The 16,124-nt window shown below is 41.4% G+C and overlaps 1 protein-coding gene across 1 annotated transcript in view; it reads right to left on the bottom strand.

Moving 5' to 3' along the window:
- Positions 1 to 4,395: 4,395 nt before the first annotated feature.
- Positions 4,396 to 16,124, bottom strand: part of SLC18A2 (solute carrier family 18 member A2) — a 38,819-nt gene continuing 27,090 nt past the window's right edge. The window contains exons 10-15 of the mRNA XM_049855228.1: positions 14,816 to 14,894; positions 14,376 to 14,427; positions 13,677 to 13,740; positions 11,740 to 11,859; positions 11,473 to 11,606; positions 4,396 to 4,654 (exon numbers count right to left, since the gene is read on the bottom strand). Coding sequence (XP_049711185.1) covers positions 4,550 to 4,654; positions 11,473 to 11,606; positions 11,740 to 11,859; positions 13,677 to 13,740; positions 14,376 to 14,427; positions 14,816 to 14,894 — 554 coding nt within the window. The 3' untranslated portion in view covers positions 4,396 to 4,549. The remainder of the gene's footprint in view (positions 4,655 to 11,472; positions 11,607 to 11,739; positions 11,860 to 13,676; positions 13,741 to 14,375; positions 14,428 to 14,815; positions 14,895 to 16,124) is intronic.

Below are 16,124 nucleotides of genomic sequence, written 5' to 3'. Positions count from 1 at the left end.
CTGTTGGATCACCTTTCTTTGAAATGGGCACAAATAACAGGTCTCTTCCAGTTGGTTGGTCAGACAGCTGTCTTCCAAATTTCTTGGTATAGACAAGTAAGTGCTTCCAGGACTGCATCCGTTTGTTGAAACATCTCAATTGGTAAACCATCAATTCCTGGAGCCTTATTTTTTGCCAGTGCCTTCAGTGGAGCTTGGACTTCTTCCTTCAGTACTGTCGGTTCTTGATCATATGCTGCCTTCTGAAATGGATTAATGCCAACCAGTTCTTTTTGGTACAGTGACTCTGTATTCTCACCATCTTCTTTTGATGCTTCCTTTGTCGTTCAATATCTTGCCCTTAGAATCCTTCAATATTGCAACTTGAGGTTTGAATTTTTTCTTCTTTCAAAAGAACTAAAATGCGGAGCACGTCCTTTTGGTTTTCTAACTCCAGGTCTTTGCACGTTTCATTTTAATACTTCACTTTGTCTTCTCAGGCCACCCTTTGAAATCTTCTGTTCAGCTCTTTTGCTTAATCATTTCTTCCTTTCATTTTAGCTATTCCAAGTTCAAAAAAAGCAAGTTTCAGAGTCTGACATCCATTTTGGTCTTTTTTTTTTTTTTTTAATCTATTTAATCTTTTGCTTTATAGTGATTAACTATTTAAAATGCAGTTTCTACATTGGTATTTAGATGATGGGTTAGACAGTCACAATGAACAACATAGCATAGTTTTGCAATCAGTTAACATGCTACATTTCTTAATATCACACTTTATATTCTTAAATATCAGAAGTTGCTGATATTTTGTGATTCTGAGAGGAGAAACCACAAGTTAAAATTTTTGGAGGTGCTGTCAATTTCCAAATTTAAGAGTGTATCTGAATTTTTTAAAGGGCAATTTCAAAATGCTGTAAAATCTGTGAATGCTAGAACCTGTGTAAGGTGGAAAACTGTCAGAGAAGGAAAACGCAAATATTTTCCACTAGTACAGAGCAGTGGAAAAGTGATAAGGCTGCACCCTGTCATAGGCAGAAAACTTGTGAGACCTGGAAAAACAAAGCAGTCCTGTCGAGTTCCAGCTTTTACAGGTTTCGCTGTATTTGCCTCTTGGATGGCACAATAGTGAAGAGCTTGGCTGCTAACCAAAAGCTCAGCAGTTCGAATCCACCAGCCGCTCCTTGAAAACCCAATGGGGCAGTTCTACTCTGTCCTACAGGGTCGCTATGAGTTGGAATCAATCCAACGGCAACGGGTTTGGTTTTTTTTAATAGTAAAATGGAGCCCTGGTGGCACAGTGGTTAAGAGCTTGGCTGCTAACCAAAAGGTTGGCAGTTTGAATCCACTAACCCCTCCTTGGAAACCCTATGAGGCAGTCTGCTCTGTCTTACAGGGTCACTATGAGTCAGAATCAACTTGACAGCAGTAGGTTTGGTTTAGGAATTGGTTTTTAATAGTAAAAAAGACCATAAATCCCCTAAAATTGATAAATTTAAAATCATCTTAATTTTAAAATGTATTCTTTATTTCTAAATTGACACCAGTTTTGTCTTTAAAAAAGGGAGGGGGCTCCTCTAATCCCTTACTGAGTCAGTGTCCTTTGAGATCTGATTAAAGCTGGGGACTCACCCCTGTAAGATATACATGTGCACGCCATTCCAAATGTCCTCAATTTCAAGATTCTGGAAACTCCACAGGCCCCAGGTTAAGGAGCCCTGTGTCAAATGGCAAGATATTGTAGTTATTTTCATCAGATACAGTTAGTTATTCACAGAAATTAGGACAACAGTATTGCAACTTCAGAGTTACAGGGATAAACCTACTGGGTTTTTCTACATTGATACAATATGGTTAGTTACATATTTTAGTTTAAAATAAACTGTGCCCAAAACTATGGTTCAAACTAACCTGGAGTAGATTTTACCTGATGCCTGTAAGCAGGGCAGAATAATTTTTATGTAAATATCCACAGTCATAATGATAACCTTGTTATGTATTTTATTATAACAATGTCTAGTTCATAAAGAAATACAAACAGGCACAGTACAATGTTCAGAATATTTATTAAGTAAACTAGCTAAAACATGACTTGGACAAAGAGACTTAGCAGTCAAAAGAAAGAATTGATTATTCATTTACCTCATTAGGGTTTTTGTTACAGGCAGTCCCTGACTTATGACATATTCAAGTTACAAAGAACCACACTTAGAACCAGCTCTTTTTTTTTTCCTTTGGAGGGGAGGGAAGGGGGTGTACATCTTCTGTTAGTAATATGTCCTACATACAGCATTGCAGCATGTAATTTGCTGATGTTATCATTCTCAGAGGTTCACTCACAGATGTTCAAAGATCAGATTTATAAAGATACAATAAAAGGCAGTAATGATGAAAACAACAACAACAAAAAGATACTCGACTTACGTCAGAACCAACTTATGACGGAGTCGTCAGGATGGAACCCATTGTATTACCAGGTAGAAACAGAAACCACCTCTGTTCAAAAACAAATATCCAGAGAACTACACATTCTTTGTTGTGATACATAAATAATAATAATAAACACTTTCACAGTCTTGCTAACCGAAAATATTAGTCACAAAGACCTTGCCATTTCGTTTTTTTAACCCCCTCAGATATTACTGATCTCTTTGCTCCCAAAACAGCCCTGGAAAACACATTATCTTTTATGTTATCCCTGGGGATGAACAGCGATCCTGCCTTTGTGAGTCATTCTTGAAGAAACCAAAGCCTTAAAGGCAAAAATTAAATAGCAATAAATTGTATTCTTGGGGGTGGCAGGGGAACCAAACATGCTCTAAAAGGATGGATTTATAAGATGTTCTTTTGTTAATCTCTCTTCCTATTGAAGTAGAGGATAATCCTGCCTTTTTATTTTAGCCATGTAAGAGTGCCTCCAGAGCCACCTTCCAAAACAGCAGACTTGATTAAGTTGCCCAATGCAAATAATTAAATAGGAATCCTGCTTGCTTTAAACACACTGCACTTGAAAACCAGACTCTGAATCATCATGAGAGCTTCATAAAGCAAATAGAAATGAAGTATTAGCTGCTTTCCTAGAGAATAAGAAATAGTCATAAGATTGAAGTCTTTGTTCTAAAGCATTTTCACCTCGATGTCCAAGTAAACAGTAACACAATTTTAACTCAATGAAGAACTGGCATTAGGTAAGTTTTGTTTATGATTACAGAAATGCAGAATTAACAAGTATTATTTTGACATTTCACACTTTCTTCACACTCCAAACATGCCTCATACAAAACTTGATGTAAACTGACATTTTCACTAACACGGTATTTGCTGTTAGGTTGAAAAGACGCATCAATATTGTCATGCTTAGAAAAACTACATACACAGCACAAGATGGTATGTTAAAACATAAGACATTTTTAGATGTTTGGTTTTCCTTTTCTGCCTGTGAAAGGGGGTATGTCCTAACCACCCTATCACTTTGACCTGTTTTCATAAAATGCAATTCAACAATTCCATTCCTTCATTTAAAGTTTGTTTTCACATTGATGTGAACAACTTTCAGAAGTCTAGAAAACAATAGAGTTTCAGACAACGCAAAACTAATAGATCTCTAGAAAACACTTAACCAAAGAGGTCAACTATAGTCTGATTTTTCATGTCATAGCAGCTATTACCTTTTTAGATTTCTAAAACTTGAACAAGATGTTGATTTATCTTACCTCAACAGTGTAAAACCATACCCTCAATTTTCTTTCATCCAACAAAACAATCCAGCATACATCTTAAAGGAAAAGCTTCTAGTTGTTCATAACTATATGTTTGGGTGCTTTTCTCTGTTTTCCCAGCATTTACTATTTTCCCCTTATTAGCATTAATGTTCACTGCAAACCACAGGACATGTAAACATAATTTATAACCACCTGTTTACAGACTGGTGATGACACAGAAAACTAATGCCAGCTAAGATTTACGGAAAAGTCCAAAAGATGACTGACTCAAGTTCATGTCCTGTGCACTTGAGATAGCTAGCTTTTAACTCGTAAACATATTGATAATAATTACAAGTTAACGCAGTACTCGTTCCGAGTCACTATATAGCATGCTGTCTTACTTGATTCTGTTTTTCAGACTTCCTCCTAGCTTCTCATTGTTGGAAGAGTCTCAGAGATAATGTGTGCTTTAGTTGTAAACACTCATTACCAATATTCAGAAAAAATAGAGGATTTTTTTTTTGCCAAGTGTTCATGAATGTAAGTTAAAAAATTATATTTGATTTGAATTCAAATATTTATAGATTTACACTATACCTATTTCACCAAAATATACTGTGTAATATTTAATAAAACCAAATACATAAAATAAAGTTTTCAACACTGTTTATACAAACCCCTAGAAAAGCTTCTGTTTCTTTATAAGGCTGTTGGCAAGCGATCATAACCATGGAAAAGAAATAATAACCTTTGGTGGCTTTACTCTTTCACAAGGGACAGATGGTATGACTAAGACAGGCTGGATAAGTCACTTCACTGGCAACACTGTTTTATACAATTAAATACTCTGATGACTTTGGAGGCTCTCAGTCACTTTCAGATTCTTCATCGTCACCTATTGGATATGACTGGATGTTATTCTGAGTATACATTTTTGTTTTAATGGGGCAGTTGTGATCCATGAGAATAGCCTAAAAGAGAGCAAATGAGAGGTATATTAACTTCTTGTTTCATGAAGATAAGATGATTTTAGCCTACTCGTCAGCTGCCAACCCAAGTCATCAGCTGCAAACTCAATTCTGTTTTTTAGTATGCTTTTTGCCGGGTGGGTTGATACTTGTATTTAATAAAGAGTCCAGTTTCTACAAATAACTGGGGCAAAAGACATTGTACACCATGAACAATTTCCCTGTGTGGCTGTGTTTAATTCTGCATTCCCACCCCCCCATAGCCAAATGCCCCATTTCCTTGGATTAGTGATTCTCAAAGAAATGTGCCACAAATCACTGTGAGGGGGTGGAAGGGCAGGGCAGGTGAAATAGGAAATTCCAGTCCCTACTCGACCCTTGGAGTCCTGGTGATGCGGTGGTTAAGAGCTCAGGCTGCTGGCCAAAAGGTTGGCAGTTCAAATCCACCAGGCACTCCTTGGGAACCCTATGGGGCAGTTCTGCTCTGTCCTATAGGGTCTCTGTGAGACAGAATTGACTCCACGGCAAGGGGTTTTGGGTTTTACTCTACCCTCAGAGCCCTGGCGGTGCAGTGGTTAAGAGCTCAGGCTGCTAAACAAAAGGGCAGCAGTTCAAATCCACCAGCCACTCTTTTGGAAACACTCTTTGAGGCAGTTCTGCTCTGTCCTATAGGGTCGCCATGAGTCTGGGTCAGCTCAGCGGCAATGGGTTTGGCTTGGTTTTTTGTTCTCTACCCTTGCATGACAGTGGTGTCAACAGGCTACATGTCATTATCTAGGAGTACAGCACAGTTAAACAGCTGCCCAGTTTATTGGGCACCTCCTACATTTTGCACATCAGTGCCCTGAAAGAACATCCTAGTTAGTTAAGATTCTAAACCAGCAACCTACCTTTTAGCATAGATATCACATGAGTCAATGAGGTAGTCTAGGGTTCACAGCTGCAATGCTCACTGTGGGTTAGTGCTTGGGGAAAGCTATACGCAATAGGTGGGAGTTGAGCTGGGCCTTGAAAGATGGAAAGGATTTGGACAGCATGAGAGGTGGGAATGAACAGTGCATGAATTATTTACCAAAGGGAACGTTAAGTATAACCAGCCACGGGGTAAGCCAGCCTCACCACGACAGAGACCTGATGATGAGGTACAGTGAGATAGTAGTTGAAAATCTCAGTCACAGACAGCCTGCAGGGCCTTGAATGCCAGGCAAGGGGGTGTGACCCTCAGTTGGCCCACAGGCAGCAAAGTAGCCTTGTAAAGGAGGGCTGTCACACCACTTATACATAACGGCTTTCTGTCTCTTGGTTCATCCACACTAGCCCTGACTGAGTGTGTGTTATGTACTGGGCACATAATACAGACTCAGTACAAAACTGCTGTAAGGGAAGACAGTCAGGCCAGTTAGCTGACATCATACAGACTTAATGATCAGAATTTCTCAGTTCAGCCAAACACTATTTGTCAACACAGCCTATTTATTTTTCGTAAAGAAGTTTTCTTCCTTGAAATATTGTTTTCTATCCTTGAATCTCATGAGGTGAGTAGTCAGGATTGTATCTTTTAACCTAGCTTGTTGGCTTCTGAACCTGTTTTGAAAGATTTATTGTGCAATAATATATGCTTAAAGTTATACGTGATTAAATAAGCCAAAAGGCATGAAATGTTTCCAGGTGCCATGGAAAGACAGACATGAACAGCATGAACTGGCGAGTGACAGGTATAAGGAGTGGCCACAAGCAGCCAGTTTATCTAGACCAGCACTCTGTGTGTGCATTGCTGTGGAGAGAAAGATATACTTAGCTCTCAGGTAAGAGAAGAAATGGGGAGAGGCTAGAGTTTGAATTCAGAGCAAACCCAATTACTCATAGCTGAACCCTATTGCTGTTGCTGTTAGGTGCTGTCGAGTTGATTTTCAACTCATAGTGATCCTAGAAATGCCCCATAGGATTTTCTAGGCTGTCATCTTTACAGGAGCAGATCACCAGGTCTTTCCGTCACGAAGCCACTGGTCGGTTCAAACCTCCAACCTTTTGGTTAGCAGCCCAGCCTCTGCCAAATGCCTAGTTTCATGTCAGTTACAGAGCAAAGTTAGGATAGACAAAGTCATCAAAATGTGTGGGCCAAATGAAGTATGAAAGTAATGCAAGGATTAAGCTGGGATAACTGAAAAAGTAAAAGCATTAAAAGGTAAGAGCTTCAGGCTTTGAGACTTTGAAAGGTATCAGATGGTAGAAAAGTTTTATTCTCTCTGAAAACCAAACCCGCTGCCGTTGAGTCGAGTCCGACTCACAGCGACCCTATAGGACAGGGTAGAACTGCCCAATAGTTTCCAAGGAGTGCCTGGCAGATTCGAACTGCCGACCTCTTGGTTAGCAGCCGTAGCACTTAACCACTACACCACCAGGGTTTCCTTATTCTCTCTAGCATAACGAAAAAACGACGATGGTTTTGCATCCACTCTGTAAATACCCTGCAAAGGGGCAAATCTCTCTCTGTCAGTTATAATATGCAGAGCATACTCAGTCTCCCTCCTGCTGGGTGGTGGGTTGCACGGCAGGTCAGCCCCTGGTTACCTGATCTGGCCTGACTCACAGCCTCTAGAAGGCAGAGGAGCCCCCCAGGAAAAGAAAGCTGCAGTCCTTAAACCAACTACTTTTCTGGGTGGGCAACAATTAGAAACTTCAAGAGTAAGATCTAAGAAACATACTTTATCTCTAAAAGTAATCCTTCAACCTGAAAAAAAAAGTCCATCTCAGAGTGCAGCTGCTCCCAGCTGAGTATGCTAAGCACTAAGGGCCGCCGTACGTAATTGTCTTATAACTACAACCCAGTTTTTCCTCAAATGGCAGTGTTGATATTTCTTATACTTGCATAGGGACTTGGGTAACAGCAGATGCCCCCCACCCCCCAGCCTGTACTGATAAGGCTGATGATAGAAAAAAAAAAAGAAATTCATAAAACCAAATGGAAGACAAACTCCAGTGCTCACATGCTAGTTCATAGTTCTATGGCTTGTAATACATGAAAAAAGCATTAGATCTTTCAGTATAAAATCGCCTAAGTCCAACACCTCATTATAAGAAGGCTACCTAATGAAAGAATTGTTTGCTCAGGGCTGTCTGCCTTATTCCGGCTCTCTCCTTCCCTGCGTTTAGTAACGGCTTAATCCTGCACACCAGTGCCCGCCCGTATCGGATTTTCTCAAGTGCACAGTAATCAATTCCTTCTCCTCCATGGCGCTGCTGTCCTGCCCTCACTCCCCCTTATCATTAGGGGCCATCAGCCTCCACCCCGGTTCTTCCTGCTCTGCTTGCACACTGAGTAGGCAGCAGCTGCGGGCCTGCTACACTCACATGTTACTATTACGCCAGTCAAATGGCATCTGACTTGATGCCTTCAATTATGGGCATCAATTATGGGCAGCGAGATGTACACGTTCTCAGGTTTTTAATGATTCATCTTGCTAAGCACTCGTTAAGGATTTTGACATTTTGCAGTGAAAGTGGCTTTCTGGAAACCTGTAATTCTTATTGCTTTGCCTTTCAGTAGTGTCTCCACCACTTCCGTCAGCATTTTTTTTTTTTTTAATGAACTAAGGCATTGGTTTAAATGTGGGAAGAGAAGGGGCACTGAAGCTGCCTTCTGACAGTCGTTTTGTGGAACACAGAGCGGCAGCTGGCTGGGCAAGTAAACCCCCTGCTCGTGCTCTGACCTCATTCATTTCCTCTGAAACCTCAGATAAGACTTCATGCTGCTGCTGACAAATGAACAACATGGTGGCCACTGAAGTCTGCACCCTGGCTGGGGCACCCTCTCAGCAGTTCTGGGGCCTGTATGGCAACAGGAAGCTCTCACCTCACAGAGGGAAGAAAGGGAGGAAACTGGTACCACCAGGGTGACAGGGTAAGTCAGAGTGTCAGAAGAGGACAAGGAGACAAAGTGAGCGATAGTGGAAATAGTAACACTTGAACATTTACCGTGTGCCAGGCTGGGGTAAGCACTCTACTGGGATTCTTTCATTTAATCCTCACTGCAATACTACAAGGCAGATGCTGTCATTTCCCCCAGGGGACAGAGGAGGAGGAACTGAGAATCATACAGCCCCTAAGTGCTGGGGTCAGTAAAGTGGTTAGCCCAAAGCCCATGCCAACCCCTCACTGTCTACAAGAATCTTCCATTGTCACCTGAGTGCTGGAAGCATTTGCAGGTAATTATCTTTCAGTCAAAAACGGTTTAGAGTAACCTTCATTCAGCCACAATCAAACTGATACAGTGGCAACAGAAATGACAGTTTTTCAGTTGTTGCACTGAGAACTGCTTGACCCCTATTTGGGCAAGATACTGTTCTGAAGTCAGTTGAACAAAGATGGATCAGGAGCTTATACAACGCTAGCAGAGGCTGGAAGACAAGAAAGTCCCCTCAGAAATCTATAATAAAGCACTATGGTTGTTCCAAACTGGTATGCAGCTACACAAGACTGTAAACGATGAGGGTGGTCTGAATGTGAGGAGGTGAAGAGCAGGAAAATGAAAGAGGAAAGAAGAGAGGGATGGCTTCCATCATCAGATTTTTTCCACTCCTTTGAGTCAAATGGGTCACGACTACTACAAATTTATCTAGTTAAATTCTACATCTTCAAGAGCACGAGGCCGGTGACCAGTGCTGGATGTATTTTTAAAACACGTTGAATGAATTAATGAATGCAAAAAATGCCCAAGACAAATATAGGCTGCACATACCCAAACTTTAGGGTCTCCATCTTTAAAACCACAAACTCATCAGCGAAAATCATAAAAGAACAGTTCAGGAGATGCCAAAGCATTAAGATTCACTCAGTTCAACCATCAGAAAGAACTTCTCAAGAGAACACCACAAATGAAGTTCACATCCATTCATAAACACAAAAACACCATCTCCTCTTGCCTGGTTCATCTCTCTTATTCATTCTCAATCCAAGGCACTCTTCTTTCAGCTCCCTGAATGTCTATCACCAACTGATGTTTCAAAGATAAGTAGTCCCACCCCAAGTATGGATTGTTATCAGAAACACTGAGCTTCTCTTGCTGGGTAAGTTAAATATCTTAGAAAGGTTAAAATGAATGCTGCGTTTCAAAATTCAAATTTAGAATCAATAAATGTGAATTTGTTCAAAAGCGGGAAGTTTTATACCCTACACTATATCTTGCCTATCAATATTATTCTGGCCACAAAGTGATGAATTAAAAGGTTCTACATGCTCACATACGTATCCAAAGATGCATAAATTTTCCTCAAGGGAATATTACCTACACTAAAACCATCTCCAGAATCTTACAAATACAGGAAGGACAAAGACACCGACTATTAATGCTGTAAGTGTTGAGAGGAAAGCAAACAGTACCACAAATGGCTAACCCTGAGAGTGAGAGCAAGAGGCAGAAAAATGATGTCCAAGATTTTCAGGAACTTAGAACACTGAATTAAACTATTCCATGTTTTTATTTTGTTGACCAAAAGATATAAAAAAAAAAATTAATACTGACTACTAATTAAGTACAAAAATAACTTCATTCTTCAAAGTTGTAAATATAATGTTTGATATAAGAAAAGAAGTAACTGCCCATGTGGTACAAACTAAAAAGGAACTCTTACCATTTATGTCTGGAACATATTTTAGAATTAAACCACAAGGAGGGTATCCAGAAGACCATGCTAAAATGATCAAGAAGAAATGTTTTGGGAGACCTCATACCACCAAGAAAGAAGCACCAGGACCAGACAGCATCCTTTGGACCCGGGGTTCCTACACAGAGAAGCTCCTAGTCCAGGGAAGATTGATGAGAAGGACCTTCCTCCAGAGACGACAGAGAGAGAAAGCCTTCCCCTGGGCTTCTGTGAGGAAATAAATTTCGCTTTGTTAAAGCCATCCACTTGTGGTATTTCTGTTAGAGCAGCACTAGATGACTAGGACAGAATTTGGTACCAAGAGAGTGGGGTGCTCCTCTAACAGATACCTAAAATGCAGCAGAGGACCAGCAGCAACAGAGAACCTGCAGTGGTGAGAAGCGGCAGCAGCAGAGCACCAGCAGCAGCAAAACCAGGAGACCGGCACGAGACGGCCCCAGAGCTGACCCATGGATGGAGAGAGCTGAGTGCCTGTAAGCAGGAGGCTTCCTGGTGGACTGGAGTGCCTCCAGGCACTTATCAGTGGAGCTATAGAGCTTTGCACACTTGCCCCAATAGGTCAGATGCCGGCCTGAGGCCCAAGGAGCCAAGAGGCCAAGAAACCAGGAAACAGAAGCTGAAGAGACAAGGAACACAAGAAGCTGAGCTGCCTCAGTCTTAAAAGGTACGGCCTTGGCCTCAGTGGTTTCAAAGGGTGGAGCCATGGCCTCTGGTGTTTCTAAGGGTGGAGTCACCACTCATATGGACTAGGAGAATGGTGCATCGAAAGCCAAAGGAGCAGAGTTGCTGTCCCAGTGGGCCTGGAAGGTGGAGCTAAAGCCCAGGGCCAAGGAACCTACACTCAGAATCCAAAGAGTGTAGCCAATACCTAGAGTCTGGAGGGCAGGGCCATTGTGTAAATTGTGTCAGAGAAGAAAGAATTATTTTCAAAGCCTTGAGGGCTAATGTAATATGTTCTGCTGACCTGCTTGGTGCCTGTTATCACTTCTTTTCCTCCACTTTCTCCCATTTGCAATGGAAGTGTCTAGCTTGTGCCTGTTCTGCTATTGTACCCTTGAAAGCAGATAACTTGAATTCCAGATTTCACAGATAAAGAGGAATTTTTGGATTTTGAAAAAAGAAAAAGAAATGCTTCATTGTATCCTAAATTTTTCTTACCATTTTTTCTTCCTTGGCAGGTGGGCTTCGAAGAAAAAAGCAGAGAGGAGCAAAAAGAATGTCAATTATTCCAATAATTGTCATGAGCCATGGAAATCCAATTGCCTTGGCAATAGCCCCACCAGCAGAAGGACCTTGGAGGAAGCAGAGAATTAGATAAAGCTCTCTCCAAATGACTCGTAGACAGAAAGATGCAAATAATTTTTAACCGGCATTGGCTGTCAAGCACTGAGATAAAAGTTCCTTTTGAAAAGCCCATGTCCTTACCTATGGCATATCCCATACAAAATGCAACATCTGCAATGGCATACACACTTCCATAGACAGACACGTGCCGCAGGTCTACGAGGTAGCCCATGATGGGCATCATTGACGAGTCCACCATTCCTGTAGGTAGTCAGGAAACAGTCTATAGAAAACTGATGTGAACCACACACGGGCTGAATGGCATGGCACTGTGTCGCGAACTCACTATCCTGGCAGCCCCTCCCCTTTTGTCATCGACACCCGTTAAGTCTTGAGGCCAGAACGTCTACAGCCTTTGGCTGGGACTGGAACCCTGTACTGCATGCAGCCTGAATTCCTGTTAGTCCAGCCTTTGCCTGGTTTCTGCCTTGCCTCACTGGTCCTCCAATGTCCAAGTGGCCCATCCTCTGGTTGAGGGCACCCAGTCCTCTGGTGACTCACCTGGCCATTCTTCAGATCCAGGGGAGTTGCTGGTTCCTGGCTGTGTGGAACTCGAGCCTGCTTCCTCTTTGCGCTTTCCTGACTCCTGACTGTCCAGCTACTTTCTGACCCACTGGCCCCTTGCTCTCCAAGAGCCAGCACACCCACGCTTCTCACTCAGTTCCCTCCCTATCCCCACCTTAAACTCACACTTAGGAGATTTACCAAGTTGGAAAATATTAGGTAGGATCAGCGGGTATCAACTTTGAGGGACGCAAGAGATCATCTGGCCCTACTCAGGATATGAAGACCAAGAGAGGCTTGCTTATTTCATTGGTTTAAAAACAAACAAACAAACCAGGACTAGAATCTCTGGTCTCTTGAATAGTCAGGACAGGTAGCCTAAAGAAAGAGCACATGTTTTAGAGTTCTGGGTTCAAACCCTGGCTAAATGACCATGATCATGCTTAACCTCTCTAAAATGCAGTTTCATCATCTATGAAATGGGGATGATAATGATTGCCTAAAATGAGACAATGTCTGTGAACACACTCGTGGAGTACGTTAAGTTTGTTCCCTCAGCCCTACATGTATCAGAAGCAGGCAGACGTGAAATGTCTTTCATTCAACTAGTATTTGCTAATCACCTAATATGTGCTAGGTGCTGTGGGCACAGGTGGACAAAACTGACATGAGAGCTAGACATTAAGCAGAAAGTTTAAAAATTAATTACCATTGTAATTGGTACATATATACATATATAAAATGCATGTGTATTACATACATGTATATACTTATATTTACACACACACATATATAATATATATACCTACACATATATGTGTGTACACACACACACTAGAGGACCTATCCTGGTGTTGGGGGGTCTGAAAATGTTCTGTTCCTTCCTTCTACTGTGCCACTCAAAGGTTAAATTCTCACCCTTATCCTGTGATAGGTGTAAGGGCTACTTTTATCATGATCAATCCGTATATTGTAAATGACAGAGGCATACTGTTAATCCAAAATATTAACAAGATTTTCCCTAATATATTGGTTATTGTTCCTCACATTTCAAAGACTTCTCCTTTGCTTGTGAAAATTTCTGCAGCACAGGCAGGCAGACCTCAATACATCAGTCTACATTTTGTTCCAAACCCTATAAAAAATATACGTGAAGTCTGTGTCCCTCAGCTTCATGTGGGAAAGTATGCAGCAGAGATGGGCATAAACAAATGGACTCTGAGTAAGGGACTCTCTTGTTTGCCCAAGCTCAGCATGGAGTATCAGTTTGCTTCAGTACACATTGGGCTTTGAGAAAGCTGGTTTTCAGGGGGGATATGTCCTCCTACATGGAAGCAGGTATCCTCACATGGCCCATCTATAGCGGGTACTTGAGCTAAGCTGCCCACAGTCTCCTCTCAAGCTTCTAGAAAGTCTAGGTTGAGTAACTACAGTCTGCCAGAGTAAGAGGAAATCTTTGCTAGTAATGGGGAAAACAGAGTTTTAAATTTAGGCACAACACTTGTGTGACTTACCAATTGCAAAACCAACTCCAAAGTTGGGAGCTATGAGTCCATAAATGTTTTTTGCAAAAGGAATCTGTAAGAGGAAATAAACATTATGCTAAAATAAGTTTCTGATATTCAACTTGTAATCATCTTGGAGATTCTTAAAAATATGTCTTCGCTGGGCTTGGAATGTCTCTTCCCTTCTAAAGGAAACAGGAGGAGGAAGGAGATGCATGGACTTGGGGAGAACTGGACCCTCCAAATCTTTAGGAACAAAAGTTGAAAGGGGTCTTGTAACCACCACAAAAAACAAGTCTACCCCATATGTCAGAGATCAGTCTAGTCTACACCCAATTTCTGACAAGGTCAAGAACACCTCATTTGGAGTAGACATTGGCCATTGCTTTATTCTACAAAAACATCTTGCTATTGTTACAGGCTAGTGGTCCTAAAGTGTTTAGGGGATTAGAATGTTTAAGACGATTTTTTTAAAAAAAGAAATTAAAAGTGAAATATGTAATAAAACATTCTAAATAACTTCTAACTGACATACAATGAAAACATACTCCTTGGGGGGCGGGGAGGGTTGCCCAAAATGTAAGATAGAATAAAACTAAATAGTGACAAATTTCTAAGTGCTGCAAAATGTTGCTTGGTGACACTTGTCCAAGGTAAATGTTTTATTCATGGATTGTTGCCGCTTTTCAATTGCCATCTTTTACTCACACATAAAATGCTGATTCCAACGATTAGCATTCCCAGAAGAGCACAAAGCCACCTATCAAAAGAAAAATGCCATCAATAAGTAATTGTTCGATTTTTTTCCCAGTCCAAACTTTCAATGGAAACCAAAGCAATTACTTGTAATAGCTAAGGTTGAAACATTTAGAATTTTTTTACAATAACTACATTATTAGGATCCCTGGTGGCACAGTGGTTAAGCGCTTGGCTGCTAACCTAAGAAGGATGGCGGTTCAAACCCACCCAGCAGCTCCACGGGAGAAAGAACTAGTGGTCTGCTTCCATAAAGATTACAGCCTAGAAAGCTCCATGGGGCAGTTCTACTCTGTCACATAGGGCCACTATGACTCAGAATCGACTCAACGGCACCTAGTAACAACAACTACGTTATTATAACAGAGTGGGCGGTTTTCATTTAATCTTACCTCCCCATTTTGTGTGCGAGTATCCCAAAAATATTGGTTCCAATGAGATAAGAGATACTAGCTGGCAAGAAAGCAACGCCTGTAAATTTATGAAAAGGACACCTTATCAGTATGGTATCATTCAAACGTTAGAAAAACTAATAATTGTAGACACCGCAATGTTGATTAGAGCAGACGAAACGAAGCCCGGGAACCTGCACCCGAGCAGCTAATATCCGGCGCCTGGCGGGCAGAGCAGTCTGGACCCTGTTCAGCTTATGCATCTGCACAAAGCTGCCGAGACACTCCAGAAATGAAAACCATTTCTCTATCAACTTCTCCATCTCGCCTCCACCTCTGTCTGGTTGCAGGCTGTACACACGGACCCAAATAGACAGCTGCTGAGGGGCTGAGCTTGGCCATGGAGGCCTCATGTGTGTGGTGACAATGGTGGCATCTGTGCAGGGACCACTTTTCCTTTTATCACGGGGGGTTACAGAAGTAATACACAGTCATTGAAGAAAATCAGAAAACATTAAGCAAAAAGAAAAAGTGATCTCAACTCCCATCACTCTCATTTCCCCTGTAAGTCTGTACGCATACATGTGAGCACACAGAGATCCTTGTTTCTCCGAAACATGGGATTACGTGACACCTACTGTTCTACATCCTGCCTTTTTCAATGAGCTTTATGAACATCTTTCCATGTTTAAAAATAATAAATGTCTATGTGGTCTTTCTTGGGGTCAAGTCGTATTTGGCTGGCATCTTCCTGTCGGAGGTTTCACGAACTCCCAGGAGAGGAAGGAAGCTTGCATCTCTCCACAGGTTCTGAGCAGCCCGAGCTGATTTCCTGCTCATGCAAGCAGCAGCTGCCTTGAAAGTGGTTTTTTGTCATATAGAAAGGCCTACTTGAGTCCAACCAGGCTTAGCTGCAAGTGGATTTGCCCACGTCAGCACTAACTTGTCCTCATCATCACCCATCACCAGGACAATAGGACGATCACTTTACAAAAGACTGCTTTTCAAACTCTTAATACTTTTAGCATTGTTTCTTGAAATCAGATATACCAGATTTGATTCTGCATTTTGCCTATGAATGGTAAAATTTGCTTTGTTGTCAGTCCTATGATTGTATATAAATGAGATAAACGACGTCCTTCAATTTAAAAAACAGCAATGGATAAACAAAGAATTACCATATGATCCAGCAATTCCACTCCTAGCAAATCCAAAAGACCTGAAAGCAAGGACTCAAAGACTTACCTGTACACCAATGCCCACTGCAGCATTACTACAAGAGCCAAAAGGTGGAAACAACCCAAGTGTC

The sequence above is a fragment of the Elephas maximus genome, chromosome 16 (genome assembly GCF_024166365.1).
Source record: "Elephas maximus indicus isolate mEleMax1 chromosome 16, mEleMax1 primary haplotype, whole genome shotgun sequence".
Lineage (NCBI taxonomy): Eukaryota > Metazoa > Chordata > Mammalia > Proboscidea > Elephantidae > Elephas > Elephas maximus.
The sequence above is the reverse complement of the archived record's forward strand: the minus strand, read 5'-3'. Positions and strand labels throughout refer to the sequence as shown.